A 17,604-nucleotide genomic window follows, 5' to 3' on the forward strand; every position below is an offset into this window, starting at 1 on the left:
GCAAGCTATTTGAGTTGATATGTTAATTTCATTTATATAATTAAAGTTTAAAAATATTTATTTGAATTTTTTAATTAATTTTTATTTGTTAAATTAATTTATATTAAAATTCTAATATTAATTATTACATAAAATATATGAAATGTTTAATTTAAAATAATAGTTAAAAAATTGAAAAATTATAATAATTAATTATGATATTGTTGATTTTTTTGACCGAATCCTCTTCAATAAGATGTCATTACTTATATCTCGAAAAGTTATATGAAACAAAAAAAATACCTACTTCGAATACATGAGTCTAAAATTATAGCCTTCCGAAGTTTTATGGTCAAACTATTGACTTTTTTGTGCCACATGTTATTATCGGACAAGTTGCACCTAAGTGGGGCGCGACTTTGCACAGATTACGCCTGTGCGAGAATAACATTTAATTAGTTTCGCAACTGAATGCATAAATCCGTAAATTAATTTCAAACTATTATATTTTTGTAATTTTTTTTTATTAAAGTAACAATATTTTAAAAAAAATTTGCCATTGTTGATGACAAGCAAGGATGACGTTTAATTCGTTATAGGGGATTACTTTTCTCATGCAGTAGGTGAGAAGTTCTATATTCTACTGACACAAATAAAGTGGGACCCGCCAATTTAAAAAAGAAAAAGGAATGACATGTTATTTGATGTAAGTATAACATAAGAAACTAATCTCATGTAACATAAGAATATGATTTATGTAACACCCCGTTCTAGAACCGGTTTGTTAACAATACATTATGATATTATGCGCAGTTACAAACACATTGGTTCAATTAAAAATCTGGATAGATTTTTCTTTTTCTTTTTTAAAACTTACTTATTTTCCTTTTTAATAACCCGAATTTAAAATAACCAATCGTGTGACAATAATTGTAGGACATTGCGGAATAAATGAAACTTAAGCTTAACATCATACTCTTATTTTGTTCAAGTTTAATACTAAACTCTCTTCACTTTTTATTAAATTAGAAATCATATAATTCCTTAATAGTTCTCATCTCATACTTTGTTATAGATCTCTTTGTTAGCTTCGCGTGGGTTCAAACCGCGCTCAAGTCGGAGATCTGTAGCTCGAGTTATGTCCATTTTATTAAACTATGTTCATGTTGTTTTCGGAATGCGCGCTCGAGTGCTCAACTGGGCGCTCGAGCGCCCAACGACAGCAAATTTTGCCATCTTCAGGTTTTTCAATGCGCTTAGGCGCGCACTAGCACGCTTGAGATCCCTACTAGGCGCTTAAGCGCCAAGAGGCAGTGGATTTCACTATATTTCACACATATAGCGTGCTTGAGTGCCCAAATCACCGCTTGAGCACCCTACACCTGGGACAAACTTGGTCTCCCCTATTTTTGGAGAGTTTCTTGGGGAAACTTCATTCCCATTTCATTCTTCAAGGGTTATCACACCTAATTGACAAGAAAAGGCCAACTATGGTCACACACCATGTGGCACCTACATCCCATAAACACTTTACCAATTCATCATGCAATTCAAAACAATAACATAACTATATATTCATCAATACATCAAAGTCTTAATTACATCAATGTTCTTCCAAATTTCATATACATAACAAAGGACTGAGCTACAAAATGAACATGATCAAAGCTATTAGCCATATACAAGAAGGTATTCACCACCCCAAAGATCATGCACTAAGTCCCCCAAAATACATCATGTGGCCTCAAAATATACATATACATGTGCCAATGTAAATGACATATACATCTACAATCCTAAATGAGATGCAATCCAAAATAACAGGCTATCAATATAAGACCATCTAGTCCAAATATGGCCATTTTTCACTAGAGGCTCCTGCAACATCTGTACCTGAAAGGTGGTCCCCACAACACGGGGTGAGATATACGAATACATCTCAGTAAATCAGGGGTCCTTGGAGCATCTCTCCACCCCATAGTTCACTTCATAGTATAATAGCAACAACAGTAATAATGCAGTAAATACATATCCATGCAGTGTGTAAAATATCTCCTGGAGACATCCCTCGAGCTCTTGCTGTCCTAAGGATACTCAGATGCAAATAGTCCTACTGATCAGAGAATCTACCAAGTATGATTTACGCATCGTCATGCAACATACAAACATAGAGAAACATCATCCTATGCTACACCCAAAGCATACACATACGTCTAACAAAGCATTAAACTACTTTATTGCATTTACATACACTATCAACAACCACTACCCATTCAAAGCTTGGTGGAACAATAAAAGGATTTACACCCAAGGTCCGAAGGCTTACCTTAATGCTCCAATTCAACCTTTGTTCACCAACAAGTTTGCGACTAATCAAACTCTGAATTCAAGCTACAACTTTGCAAAATACACACCTAATCCAAGGTGTCACACAATCAATCAATACAAGTTAATGAATATCAACATATTCATCAACAAAACAACAATTCCACACCATAACTTGGCATTAACTTACCTATCCAAATGAGCTAATCAAGCTCTATAGCTTCCTTCAATAGTTGGTCACTCAAGAATGATCCAATTGCCTCAATCCTAGCCATCACATGGACACAATAATATCCAACCAAACCATGGCTTAACAATACAAGAAACTACACATGTCCAAACATGAATTTTTTCAATATATTGAGCAACAAACAAACGACAATCTAAGTCCGTTTCTACCGTTTATATATCATTTCTAACAACTTTTACAAAGGAATTTAACTTCAATCTCTCTAACATACCTCATTATTCATGCATTTACCTAAAACAAAACCATAATGCACGTATCTTCCAAAATGACAACAAGAGTTGGAATTCTTACCACAAATACAACCCCAAAGGTGTAAGGAAGAGGCACCAAGCTCAAGGAACCAAAACTTCACCTCTAGCTCCACTATCTCCAAATTTTCACCCCTCCCACCAAGAATATCTCACTCCACAATGGCTCCCACTCAAAAATAAGCTAGGATTAAGGACGAGGGAAAAATTTGAAGTGGTTTAGGCTTTGGAATTGAAGGATTTGAGTAAGAAATGGATGAGTTATGGTTTGGAGCTGACAACCATGGCTTCTCACCCTCTCCTTCACGGTGTGTGTCGCTGGAAGAAGAAGAAGAAATGAGATTGGATTGTGTCTTTTTTCACTTATCATAAGTTAAGCTATCTTAACCGAGTATAAGTTCATCTATCTAGTTAACTCCATTCTCTTTCAAACTTTACCCAACGGTCTGGAATATTTTTCTAGGAATATTTTTACCTTTACTTTTATATTTTGGGTACTTTTGTCTACACACATTTTTATCTCATAATTTTCACTTACTATACTTTTCACCGCAAAAGTGACTCTAAGTCATTTAATTAGATATTTTACCTAATTTAACCCACTAATACAAGATTAATTACCTAATTACATGCAATTAATTACATCTCATGATGAGAGATATTATAATTTCCCTTTGTTATATATCTACATAATTTAGCATTTACAATGAAGCATAAGTACACTTGTACAATACATCATTCAAATATAGGGCAGGATATTCTTATACCAGTGTAAGAATTAGAAGTCTTATACTCAATCTTGAGCATTGATCCACTTATATCCAATGGCTAACATTACTAAAAAATTAGAGCCCTTAGATATAAGTGAGATTAATGGTCAAGATTGAAAGTGTAACTTACACTGGTGTAAAATGATCATGATCCTTCAAATATATATATATATATATATATATATGTATATGTAAAAGTATTTATCATTTTAAATGATATAAGTTATGTCATTTTAAGACAGAAATAGATACAAGAAATTGAAATCATGGGAAGAAAGTGAGTGGATTTTTTTAATTTAAATTTTAAATAAAAAAATATTATTTTGGGTCCATCTCTCTCTTAAGATGACATAACTTTATGTCATTTAAAATGATAAACACTTTTTCCTATATATATATATATATATATATATATATATTACAATTTTTATTCCTTAATATAAATTTTTATGATATAATATTTATTATTTTTTAGGACATCCGCCTCTCATGATAACGAGGTGGGGGAAAAATACAATAATAATAATGGAACTGCAAATAACAATAGATCCAGTGTCACCTAAAATCCAATTGTAGGTCAATCGGACCCTATCCAAACCCCACGATAGTACTGTCAAATATCATAAAGCGATGCATGAATTGTATATACAATTATACATGCCATCATGTGAAGCTTTCGGCCTCCAAATAACCCCAAATCCAAAAGAATACAAGGTTTTAATAAAGAAAAATTTAACAACTCGCCAATGCTCATTTTGTCTACTTTCGCAAAACAATTAAAATATTAATGGTCCTCCTCGATATCTCTTCAATCAATAATTTGCCACATTAGATTATGTGAGATTACAGTTTTAATATTATCTTTGTAAATAATATAGTTTATTAAAGTATCACATGTCACAGAGAAAATAAATTTCTAAAACTAATGTATGTAAGAATTTTATTTTATTTTATTTACTTTGGAAGAGGTTAATTCATTTTCTTCTAGTTTTCATTTGCTAACATTTGTTTCTTTCGCAATTATTGGTGAGAAAATGGGACTTACCTTTTTGTTGTCTAACGTCTTTTTCATTTTCTTGTTTATGGTCGTCGTCACCCGCAAGTGTTTTCTTGAATGGTGCCACTGATGACGTGGCAAACCCACTCTTGTTCCAAAAAATTTTCCCCTCTACGCCCCTCCAATTACTGTTCATAAGCATTGTATACTAAGGACATGAACGTCATTTCATTAAAATAGAATGCACCAAAGTTCATAGAGTAAAACACTATGGAGCAAGAACAGGGGATTTTAAAATAGAAACGGATGCAGGGGATTTTGCGCTCTCATCTCTCAGGACCTGACTTGTTCCTGATACAAAAAATTTTGTCTTGAACAGCTTTATGATTTTCAAACCCACCCATCACTTTCTCTCACTAAATCAAACACACACACTCTCTCTCTAGAGATTCAATACCAGGGATTTTCCTAGTATCTTGAGAATTTTTCAAGAATCAGCTTTGTGGAGAGGGGCCTCGGAAGGTGAGTTTTTGTTGTTTTGTTTTTGGACGAATTTTCTTGTGGATTCGGTGAAAGCTGAAAACTTAATCGGTTTTGCGATTCTGGGTTTTGGAGTATTTTGGGTTTTCTTTGGTGGGTTTCTGTTGGATTGTGTAAACAAGCTACTTTCAGGTTCTTTTCTTGTTGTCGTTCTTTTACCTTTTTGCTTTCGTTTTGCTTTGTTGGTTGTCGTTTCAATTCTAGCGCTGTTAGCGGTTTCGGTGATGTTTTTTTTTTTTTTCTGTCGTTTTCGGGTCGTTTTGACCGACATGTTTTTCACGCTGAGGGACTTCCAATTTGCAGTGTTCTTCACTCTGCCGTGTGGTTTGTGACTTGTGAGTGTCAAAAAAATTATTTTCAAATTAAAAAAAAAATTAAAATTCAACATTTTTGAATATTTATTTTTTTAATTAATTGGTGTTCTTTTTGTTCTGAATATAGTACTTTGAAGTTTGAACTGAAAAGCCTTTGGCATCAAAATAGAGAGTGGAATTTCAAGTGACTTGGTACTATATTTACATGCCAAATTTGAATTGCCTGCAATTTTTGGATTTTGTGTTTGAGACCTATTTGCTCAGCAGAAAGCTCCTGAACTTTTCTATTCATTTTAAAGAATGGGTTCTGTAAATGGACTCTTAATATGCATGATTAGAGCTGCTGTATAATTAATTCTTTGGTGGGTTTATACATTGATGGTGGTGTTGTGTGGATAGAAGTTTTGGGAGGAATATGTTGTTTTTAAAGGTTCTTTACTTGATGGAAGATATTCTGGAGTCATGGGAAATTAAATACATATTAAGCTATTGATAGGTTAAAAGTACTTTGAGAGAGAATCTTACTGTGTCAATGGACCCAAGGGCCATTAGTATTACTGATTTTAGGGTCATATCATATCTTTATTGACACTGCACAGCAATCAGTTTTATGCCCTTCGTGGGGAGAATGATTCTCTGTCCACCACAAAGTCAATGTGAAAGGGTATTTGGTATCTGGATTTTTGTTTCTTGAACTTACTTTGTAATGTTCTTCCTGTATCTTTGAAAAGAGATTTCTGAAATATGAGATTGTTTTGAGTTTGATATGTATAGTTTACTGGTTTATGATGAGAATACTTTTATTTTTTTTCTTTCTTATAACACATTGTTAATAACAGGTTGGCTTCGAAGTCCATAAAATTTAGATACAACACACAATGGTAGCTAAGATCCGGCAAAGTGCCACTGACTCTCCTAATCCAAAACCAGAGGTTGGAGAGATTGACACCAGCCCACCTTTTCAGTCTGTTAAAGATGCTGTCTCTCTATTTGGTGAAGGTGCTTTCTCTGGGTCTGGTGAAAAACCTATCCTTAAGAAGGCAAAACCTTATTCTGCTGAGGTAATTGTCATTTTTGTATTTGTAGGTTTTCTCAACTACATATCCCTTGTGGTGTTGCAAAACTATATCTGAGAGTTGCATAGTGTATCCTGTAAATTTAATGGCAGGGTAACTTTAGTGTAATCCTTGCATGATTTTCAAGTTACTCTATTTAACCCTTTAATAAGAAATACTTTAACTCTATGAAGGATTAATAGTATGCTTTGGAGTAGATAGTTACCTAGTTTACTTAATAAAAGCTTTACACTATTATATTGCCTTGAGTTTCTTCCCATTTTGCAAGGAGGCTGTCTTACTCTGATAACAATGTTAAACTTCTTCTGCTTATAATAGGACTAGAAAATGCAGACAGTTTTTTATCAAATAAATCCCGAGGTTTTCTCTGTACTGATACAGATATGGTATCAGTTCCAGAAGGTTCTGTATGCAAGTGTATACCTCCCACTTTCTCACTATCTATGGAGAAACTCGATCAAAAACAGAAATAGAAATGATAGAACAGACTTCAAAGGTCTACAAACCTCCCTGCCTAAAGGCCCCAAAACTTTCCTCAATTCATGGCTAAATCTCTTTTTCTTACCCTTATGTATAGATTGTCACTCCTCAAACCATTCCTGTCCCCTTCTTCTTACTGCCACATCAACATTCAGTTATGCTGCAGCCCATTAGCATGAACCTTCTCAATATTCCCCATCGTGTCATCCTTATGCATTTAATAAATCATATTGAATTTCCCCTTTTAATCACTTTTACTACCTTTGTATCTATCTTTCTATATTGAATTTCTACTTTTAATCACATTTAATCACTTTGACAGTTATAATTTATTGCGAATGAATAATTAATTAAAAAGTGTGACCCAATAAATTATAACCGTCAGATTGGCGGAAATCAACGGTTAGGATTTGGTGTCAAACTTTTTAATTTGACACCAGTGTCAAATTAAAAAGTTTGACATGGTGTCAAATTAAAAAGTTTGACACCAAATCCTAACCGTTGATTTCCGCCAATCTGACGGTTATAATATATATGACAAAGGATACTTTGACACCAGTGTCAAATTAAAAAGTTTGATACCAAATCCTAACCGTTGATTTCCGCCAATCTGACGGCTATAATTTATTGGGTCATATTTTTTAATTAATTATTCATTCCCAATAAATTATAACCGTCAGATTGGCAGAAATCAACAGTTAGGATTTAGTGTCAAAAGATCTTGCCCCTGTATATATACAGAGAGAGAGAGAGAGAGAGAGAGAGAGAGAGAGAGAGAACACCTTGTGCGTCTTTTTACAAATTGAACCGTTTGTTCTGTATGATAGTACATATGATTTTTGTGTTGTTATACATCTTGCAAATCTCGTCTTGTTAGCAATAACTTTTTAGTTTTAGTTACTTTGACTCTTCTGATAGCTTTTTCAAGATTTTTTAGCTTTTATTTAAACAATGATCATTCTGAATTTGACTATTTTGGAGTTGTGAATGGCATGGAGGATAAATCAGGTTCCTAAAAAGGTCTGTGCTGTGTACAAAATTGTGTGCATTTATTATATAGGTTTTGAGAATCAGAAACAAGGGATCTGTTTGATTGTGTTCTGGTTTTTTTGTTCTTCAAACTGTTTTGTAGAATAGTTTTTTTTTGTTTTGAAAGTTAAAAGTCAAAACACAACAAAAACAACTCAGACATGTTCTTTAAATTTGATTTTTTTTTTTTTTAAAAAGTTACAATTTTAATTTTTTTTTACAAAACAGGTCTTATCAAACGCGTTTTTATTTTTTATTTTTTTGTTCTGAAAATCAAAAAACTATTGTAGAAACAGTATCCAAACAGGACCAAGATTTCAGGGGTGTCTCGTCAATGTTCTTGGTTGAAAGATATTAAAGCCACGTTGGTATACTTTGTTTTTGTTCAGTTTATTTTAAAGATCTGAGTAAAAGATGATGCATTGTCCATCATTTAAGAGGGAATTCTTATGCATGTGAAGGGACTGGTACAAGTTTCAGTGGACAACATTGCATCTTCCATCCAACATTTTGTAAAACACTAAAACTATATCCGCCATGTTTGATAATCAATTACCATAGGAATCGGTGTTACGACTTATATGGGACTTGGGAAAATATACCCAAGCAACTGTTAGGTTAGTAACAGATATTAATTAGGAGGGTCAGAGCATTTAGGAGGTAGTTACATAGTTTGTGATTTTCAAGGGAAACAGGGAGGCACAGAACATGTATATAAGGGAGACAATCCCTCGTGATAGTCATGTTTTTGACAGATTCGTTGTATGACTGAGAGTGCTCAGTGAGAAAGATATTGTCCCTTGGCAAGAGAAGTGTCTCTTGTATGCTCATTGGTTTTTCTCATCAATAAAACATATTTTTGTTTTATCATTTTCCTTTAATTCTTCCTTTCTGTTCTGCAAGTTTTAATCCCTAAAGAATCCCGAGCTGTATCAGTTTGATTGGACACGACAAAACTTAAGCTGTTCTTATTACAGAAGTTGTTCTAACTTCTAACCACTAAACTAGGTTATCTGGTTATTATTTTACTTTCCTTCTTTCAAAGTTAGCTTTAAATGTATTTTGTCTTTTTCATTTTGAAATTTACAAGTTTATTCTTTTACTAGAGAGTTTTGGCCAAGGAGACACAACTTCATGTAGCCCAAAAAGAACTGAACAAGTTAAAGGAGCAAGTAAAGAATGCTGAAACTACCAAGGCTCAAGCCCTTGTGGAGCTTGAAAGGGCCCAAAGGACAGTTGATGATCTGACGCAAAAGCTAAAAGTTATTAGTGAATCAAGGGAGTTAGCAATCAAGGCAACAGAAGCTGCCAAGAGTCAGGCTAAACAACTTACAGGAGAAAAGTATGACGTCCTTGATGTAACAAATGGTGCTTGGAAAGAAGAGTTAGAATCTGCAGTTAAGAGTTATGCGTCTGTCATAACAGAACTGGATGCTGCAAAGCAAGAGCTGAGGAAGATTCGTCAGGAGCGTGATTCATCCTTGGATGCAAGACTGTCTGCTTTCAACCAAGCAACTGAAGCTGAAGATGCAATGAAGGAAAACACAGAAAGAGCATCTGAGCTGTCTAAAGAAATTTCAGCTGTAAAGGAGTCAATTGAGCAAGCAAAGCTTGCATCTATTGAATCACAGCAACAGCAAGCAATGATATTAGCTGATAAAGATGTTCTAAGACAATCATATAAAGCTACCCTTGAACAATCCGAAAAAAACTTGCTCGCTTTAAAGAAGGAATTCAATCCTGAGCTCACCAAAAATCTTGAAGTGCAGCTAGCTGAGACAGTGAATGAAATTGGGGTTCTGCAAAAGGAATTGGAAAATAAAAGGACGTCAGACTTGGACGTTGTGAAAAGTGTCACTTTTGAGCTTGATGATGCTAAGGAGTCACTGCAGAAAGTTGCAGATGAAGAAAGCTCTCTTAGAAGCTTGGTGGAAACTCTGAAGGTGGAACTAGAGAATGTAAAGAGAGAACATTCTGAATTGAAGGAGAAAGAATCTGAAACTGAATCCATTGTTGGGAATCTGCATGTCAAGCTCCGCAAAAGTAAGTCTGAACTTGAAGCTTGTTTGGCAGAAGAATTTAAAGTTAGAGGTGCATCTGAGGAAATGATCTTGACGCTGAGCCAGCTGACATCTGAAGCTGAAAATGCACGGCGGGAAGCAGAAGACATGGAGAACAAGACAGCAGAATTGAAGAAGGAAGCTGAAGTTACCATGCTTGCATTAGAAGATGCTGAGAAAAAGCTCCAAGTAGCACTGGAAGAAGCAGAGGCAGCAAAAGCAGCTGAGGCAAGCGCTCTTGACCAGATTACCGTGTTAACTGAAAGGACTACGGCTGCACGTGCATCGACGTCTGAACATGGTGCTAAAATTGCAATCTCAAAGGAGGAGTTTGAGTCGCTAAGTCGGAAAGTTGAGGAGTCTGATAAACTAACTGACATGAAAGTGGCTGCTGCGAAGGCACAGGTTGAAGCAGTGAAGGCTAGTGAAAATGAGGCTCTCAAAAGGTTAGAGACTACTCAGAAGGAGATCGAGGATATGAAGACTGCAACACAGGAGGCATTGAAAAAGGCTGAGATGGCTGAAGCAGCAAAGAGGGCAGTGGAGAGTGAGCTTCGAAGGTGGCGAGAGCGCGAGCAGAAGAAGGCAGCTGAAGCTGCATCGCGGATATTAGCTGAAACACAGGTGTCATTAGAATCATCTCCTCAGCACTATAGAATTCAAAAGCAGAATCCTCCTCTTACTCATTCAACAGTGGAGGTGAGGAAGTTAGAAAAAGAGAAGGTTTCAGTTTCAAAGAAAGTTCTGTTGCCTAATATTAGTGGTATCTTCCACAGGAAGAAAAACCAGATTGAGGGTGGATCTCCTTCTTATCTTCCTGGTGAAAATCCTGTATGAAGTTTGAAATTTGTACTAGTTTGTGCAGCTCTTGAATGTGAGAGAAAACATTTGGTTTGTGTAGCTGAGAAATTTGATCAGATTTTGTCATAGTAGTGTCTGTTTGAAGGAAAGGATTGTGTAGTGTTTATAGTTTGGTGACAAATTCGGGGATGCATCATGTAAATGGAACTCAGGTAGTAATATCAAAATCTATTGGTATTTTTCTGTTGATACTGAGGTTTCAATGTCTGGTAGTTTCAACTCTTTCATGGGACCTCTATGTAGAAATGTTTCTATGTTTTAATTTGAAGCAAAGTCTAATGTGGACTCTTAATCTTCACCCCCTCACGTGGAGGTTCACAAGCTCCATATTTTATTTTAGGGAATGATATCCCATAATTTTCTTTTAAAAGTAATTAAAAATCGTTAGCATTTGAGTATATTATTTAATGACGAAAAAAAATACCAGTTTTGTTTTGATGAAAAAATATATTAGTGTTTTATAAATTATAATGCTGATGAAGAATTTACTTTATTATTAATTTTATTAATATTATCTAATTTTTATTATTAGATTTATATTAAGATTAGGTGATGATATTTAATTTAAATAAATTTATTGAAAATTTAAAATACACCATATAAATTAATAAAAATATAAAATTTAATTAAAAACTATACAGAATTTATAACATATTAATTATCAAATTAGTATGTAAAAAATAGAGTAAAGTATATTTTGGGTTCTCAATAAATATTACTGAGTTCAATTTAATCCTATAGGAAAAAAAAATTGACTCGTAATCCTTCTAAAATTTAAAATAGACCTATTTTAGTCTTTTTGAGAGACTAACGTAGGTCTTCTTTGAATTTCAAAAGGATAATAAGTTGATTTTTTTTCTAAGATATTAAAATGGGTTCCGTGATTTTTGTTGAGGACTCAAAAGGTAGTTTACTCTAAAAAAAATATGACGTCTTCAATTCATACGCATTATATATCTTTAAATTGTATATTAATTTTTTATTTTACAATTATATTTATTTTTTATTTTTTACTGTACTTATTATTTATTTAATGAATAAGTTATAAATATATTAAATATTATTACATATTCTAATATAAAATTTTTAAATTGAATTAATTACAAATTATATTAATTTTCTATTTAATGATAACACAGTATCCTTTAGCCATCACTGTTCCCCCGCACTCCGGATTAGTCTCATAGACGGCTCAAAGAGTCGAAGCTCGTGGGGATACCGGAGGGAGCCAACTCGTCTCAAAGAGATAATTAGGGTTGGGTAACTCCAAAAAAAAAAAAAAAATGATAACACAGTATTTTTTCTTTAAAATTAATTTTTTCTACTTTGAATAAGTAAAAGTATAAATAACTAGAATCTTAATAAGCTTAATTTACTTTAACCAATTACGATATATTTTTTTCCAAAATATAATGTGTTCGGTCAAAAAAAAAAAAAAAAAAAATATATATATATATATATATATATATATATATATATATATATATATATAGGAAAAGTAAATCTTATGTTGTAGGAGAATTCAAATCTCATGTCATAGATACGTTAAATGTGGGACCCACCTATTTAAAAAAATAAAAAAATGAGTGGCACACCTTTTTATGGTATGTGTAGGAAGGATTTGTTTTCTCATGCAACATGAGAAAAACAAACCCCTATATATATATATATATATATATATATATATATATATATGTATGACCTAACCGGCTAACCCTTGATTATAAGGCTTTTTAAATCAATGAATAGTTGAAAGCATTGCATGTACGAAGCTTTATGGTATGCAAGCTTTTACTTTCTTTTTTTTCTTTCTCAAAAGGTAATGTGATAGGTAAAATTTATTTTTCTCAATTTAATGATAAGCTATTTCTCTCATTTGATATATTATGTAAGGGAAATGTATCTATTATATTGTAGGAATCAAATTTTTTATCATGTTAAAATAAAGACAAGACTAATTCATTAAATAAAGTGTTTTCTCACTTTTTTTAATATTATATACTTTGTCCTCTATTTTTAACATAACAAAAAATTTGATTCCTATAACATAAGAGATATAATCCCTATTCTATAAACATACAAATATAATGAATTATAAGCCATTGGAGCTAGCCTAACTATGACAGGGGTGGGTAGTGACTAGCTATGATACACGGACACTGACACGGGACACGACACGCCGATACGTCAATTCTAAAAAATGACATATTTCAACACGTTGGGACACCTTTTGATATTAAATAATATTTTTAATATATATAATATAATTTATATTTAATAGATATAACAGTCCATAATAAGTCATATAACCAATCAAATATTCAAATTTCATAACATAAATATAAACAAAAATAATTTTCGTACCTTGTTAATTTTTCATGTCAAATTTAAAAACAGAAAAAAATTTATTTATAAATAATTTATTTTATTTTTAGTTAATAAAATTAAGATTAAAAAAAACGTGTCCGAGCGTTGACTACGTGTCCGAAAAAGTTGACTGCGCATCGAAAAAATGTGTCGGAGCGTGTCCGAGCGTTGACCACGTATCCCAAAATATTGACCGCGTGTCCGAGCGTGTCCGTGTCCGACACGTGTCCGACACGCACAATTCAAAGAAAATAGCGAGTCCGTGTTTCACAGGTGACTAGTTAGTAATAGATGTTGTGTTCGATTCTCAATGTGTGTATATATATATATATATATATATATATATATATATATAATGGTTAAATATTTCCACAGTCATTTTAGATCAGTGTTTTAAAACTCTGCCCCACCTTGGGGTCGGTCCCTCAGGTCACTGACCCCCCCTCTCTAAGGGTTCGAGTTAGTAGTTAGACCATATTTGCACGTTGACCCCTCTAACCCTCCGAAACCCCCGGTTAAACTCATGACTCCCCGATCACAAGGGTCAAAGGGGTCACTGCATTTTTTTTTAAAAAAAAAAAAATTACACACAAAATGATGTCATTTGATGTGTAAGAAAAAAGAAAACAAAAACTCGTTGCTGTTAGATTTAGAACTAGATCTGAAATCTGAATCGTTCTTCTTCTTCTCTTCCCATCTTTTCTCCCAGACCCAAACCCAGTCTCCTTGTTCCGATTATCTCCTCCACTGTGCTGGTTCTTCTCTCTCACAGTTAATTTGTCGTTTCGTTGCCTCTCCTCCGTTATTCTCTATTTGGTAAGGGATTTCCTTTCACATACTGTTGTTGGTGCATGAGAAGGACAAGAAGGGTATGAGTTTGATGATATAACTTTTCATTAACTCCATTGGAATATATGTTTTATACTTTAATTAGCTTGTGAATATTGACTTGTAGATGTAATTGATTGAATTATGTTAAGTATATTTTGAATCTTTAATGATTGGTGATTTTATTTTTTTGAATTTTTCATATAGAACATATATTTATATTTTTTTTAATGTATAAAATCGGGTCAGCGAAGTGACCCCGTGACCTCCCGATTAAACCATGACTCCGTGACCCCTGACCTTAGCCGAGTCAATAGCCGGACCGGGTTTTTAAACACTGCTTTAGATAAGGTTATCTACGGCTACCCTTTTTAACAAAGTCTGACCAGTAAGATATAAAAGTTGCATTTTTTCTCTCGACAACATGTGAGGAGAGAGAAAAAAAGAATAGGTTTATTGTTATAACTATATCTTACTGGTCAGACTTAGTTAAAAAAGGTAGTTGTAGATAATGTTATCTAAAGTAGCTGTAGAAATATTTTACCTTATGTACATATATATATAGGGGAAAGATATTGCAACAACCATATTTAATATTTTCACATTAAATATGGGGAATCATAACCATACAAAAATGAAAATAAATATAACCGTTTGATCAACATAATCGATCTAACGGTGAAATTGATTGGTAGTAACATTAATTGATTGTTACAATATTCTTCCCATATATATATATATATATATATATATATATATATATGGAAAAGATATTGCAACAACCATATTTAATGTTTTCACATTAAATATGGAGAATCATAATCATACAAAGATGGAAATAAATATAACCGTTGGATCAATATAATCGATTTAACGGTGAAATTGATTGGTAATAACATTAGAAGTAACATTAATTGATTGTTACAATATCATTCCCCTATATATATATTATATATATAGAGAGAGAGAGGCAGGATCCTTTGACACTGGTGTCAAATTTGAAGTTTGACACCTCATCTGAGAGCTGTTAGATCAAAAAAGATCAATGGTGTCACATGCTTACAAATCAGAGCCATTGATCTTTTTTGATCTAACGGCTCTCAGATGAGGGTGTCAAACTTCAAATTTGACACCGGTGTCAAAAGATCCTGCTATATATATATATATATATATATATATATATATATATATTGGGAATCGAACACAATATCTATTACTCACTAACTACCCACCTCCCTCAGTATTAGGCTAGCCCTAGTGGCTTATAATTCATTATATTTGTGTGTTTATAGAATGGGGATTATATCATTTATGTTGTAGGAATCAAATTTTTTGTCATGTTAAAAAAAAGACAAAATATATAATATTAAAAAAAATGAGAGAATACTTTATTCAATAAATTGATCTTGTCTTTTTTGTTTAACATGATAAACAATTTGATTTCTAAATGCATTTCCCTTATAGAATATATCAAATGAGAGAAATAGCTTATCATTAAATTGAGAAAAATAAATTTTACCTATCACATCACCTTTTGAGAAATAAAAAAAGAAAGTAAAAGCTTGCATACCATAAAGCTTCGTACATGCAATGCTTTCAACTTTTCATTGATTCATAAAAAAGCTTAAGAGTAAATATCTTTTTGGGTCCCTAACAAAAAATGCGGTTCCCACTTTAGTCTCTTATAAAAATAAAATAGTCAGTTAGTCCCTAACAAATTCAAAGTGGACCCATTTTAGTTTATGGGTCTTTTTTGAATTTGTGAGGGACCATAATTTCAACTAAATGGGTCCACTTTGAATTTGTTAGGGACTAACTGACTAATTTATTTTTGTAAGGGACTAAAGTGGAGACCGTATTTTTTGTTAGGGACCAAAAAGGGTATCTACTCAAAGCCTTATAATCAAGGGTTAGCCGGTTAGGTGACACATAATTTTTTAGCCTTCAAAACCTTTCGCACGTGCCAAACATGTGCATTGAACTGAGTTGGGTCGAAAGAGAGTGGATCCTCTTATATAAAAAAGTAATCATGTGGTCATGTTATTTGATCATAACCACTTATTTAAAAATTATACATTTTTCTCTCTCTTATCTCATCATCAATGAATGATTGTAATCAAATAACATGATCACATAATCACTTTTTCACATAAGAGAATCCACTCCCTGGTAGAAATGTATGAAAAAATGACATGTGGAAATTTTTTTCGATTGTTGTATCTTTTATATAAAGAGTAGTGTTATATCTACAAAAAAATTTTACAAACTACACAATGTCTGATCGGTAATACTCTACTCAAAAATATATTATCGATTAAAAATTTATAATAAAAAAATTTGCAAATATAACCTAAATATAAACAGATATGATAATTTAACCATTAATATCAAGTGATGGGAAATCATGAATAGCTCTAAAGTATTGAATCTTATGTTTAGTATTGAATCTTTTTCTTAGTGATTTTAACCGAAACAAACATGAATAGCTCTAAAGTAAAAAAATAATAATAATAAAATATTTATAACACGTGAATTGAAAGGGGAGAGATTAATCAGCAATATTATTCAAAATCCATTCTTTAAAAACGATTTAACACAAGTTTAATAGGAGGCTGTCCTATTTTTATTTTTATTTGATTTGATACTCGATAAATTAATATTTATTAAAAAATTAATATTTAAATTTTAATACGTTATTATTATAAAAATAAAGGATAATATAATGCTATAAAATTCTTGTTACGCTCATGATATACTAAATATTTAAATTAATAAAGTGCAATTACCGAATCTATATTAACTATTTGTGTTAATATTTTCTTATTTTATATTCAAATCTTTACGGATTAGCATTTTTTTACAGTCAATGTATTTTTGCAATTATAATTTATTTCAGGGTTATAATAGTCTTTTTCATTATAATTTTTTAACCCAAAACGACGTCGTTTTGGGAGCGAATGTAGATAACTTATCTACATTCACTTTAGAAACATTAAAACCTAATTATATATATATATATATATATATATATATATATATATATATATATATAAACAGAAAAATATTTCTGCAGTTAATGCAGATAAGTTATTTACATTTACTTCCAAAACGACATCGATTTGGGCTTGAAAGATTAGAAAATTATAATTATAAGACTATAATAATTCTGAAATAAATTAAAATTACAAAAACACCGTGATTTTCGTCCAAAACGACGTCGTATTGGGTTTACTGCAGATAACTTATCTGCAGTAATTGCAGAAAAAGCGAATCTATATATAAAATTAGGGTTGGCAAAATGGGTCAACCCGGCTCAACCCGCATGCAACTCGCGTTCAACCCGAAAAAAACGAGTCGGGTTAGGGTTGGCTCGAAAAAATGGAAAAATAAAATAAAATTTCACTGATGCTAGAACTTCTAAATTTTTTTCCTAAATTATTAATTCATTCAATATAAAGACATTATACAGATAAACCATAG

The 17,604-nt window shown here is 32.3% G+C and overlaps 1 protein-coding gene and 1 long non-coding RNA gene across 2 annotated transcripts; one reads left to right on the forward strand and one right to left on the reverse strand.

The window, feature by feature from the left end:
* Nucleotides 1–1,613: 1,613 nt before the first annotated feature.
* LOC133297941 (uncharacterized) lies at nt 1,614–2,688 on the reverse strand. Its single transcript, XR_009749699.1, has 3 exons — nt 2,495–2,688; nt 2,306–2,393; nt 1,614–1,872 (listed from the first exon to the last, which is right to left on the reverse strand). It is a non-coding gene; the product is annotated as an uncharacterized LOC133297941 (long non-coding RNA).
* A 2,204-nt stretch (nt 2,689–4,892) lies between these two features.
* Nucleotides 4,893–11,156, forward strand: LOC133297950 (WEB family protein At5g55860). Its single transcript, XM_061497184.1, has 3 exons — nt 4,893–5,091; nt 6,263–6,484; nt 9,115–11,156. The coding sequence occupies exons 2-3, from the start codon at nt 6,302–6,304 to the stop codon at nt 10,903–10,905; spliced, it is 1,974 nt and encodes a 657-aa protein (XP_061353168.1). The 5' UTR covers nt 4,893–5,091; nt 6,263–6,301; the 3' UTR covers nt 10,906–11,156.
* The last annotated feature ends 6,448 nt before the right edge of the window (nt 11,157–17,604 follow it).

This window comes from Gastrolobium bilobum, unplaced genomic scaffold, assembly GCF_033153095.1.
Source record: "Gastrolobium bilobum isolate Gb01-03AN ecotype WA unplaced genomic scaffold, APGP_CSIRO_Gbil_v1 utg6197, whole genome shotgun sequence".
NCBI classification, from domain to species: domain Eukaryota; kingdom Viridiplantae; phylum Streptophyta; class Magnoliopsida; order Fabales; family Fabaceae; genus Gastrolobium; species Gastrolobium bilobum.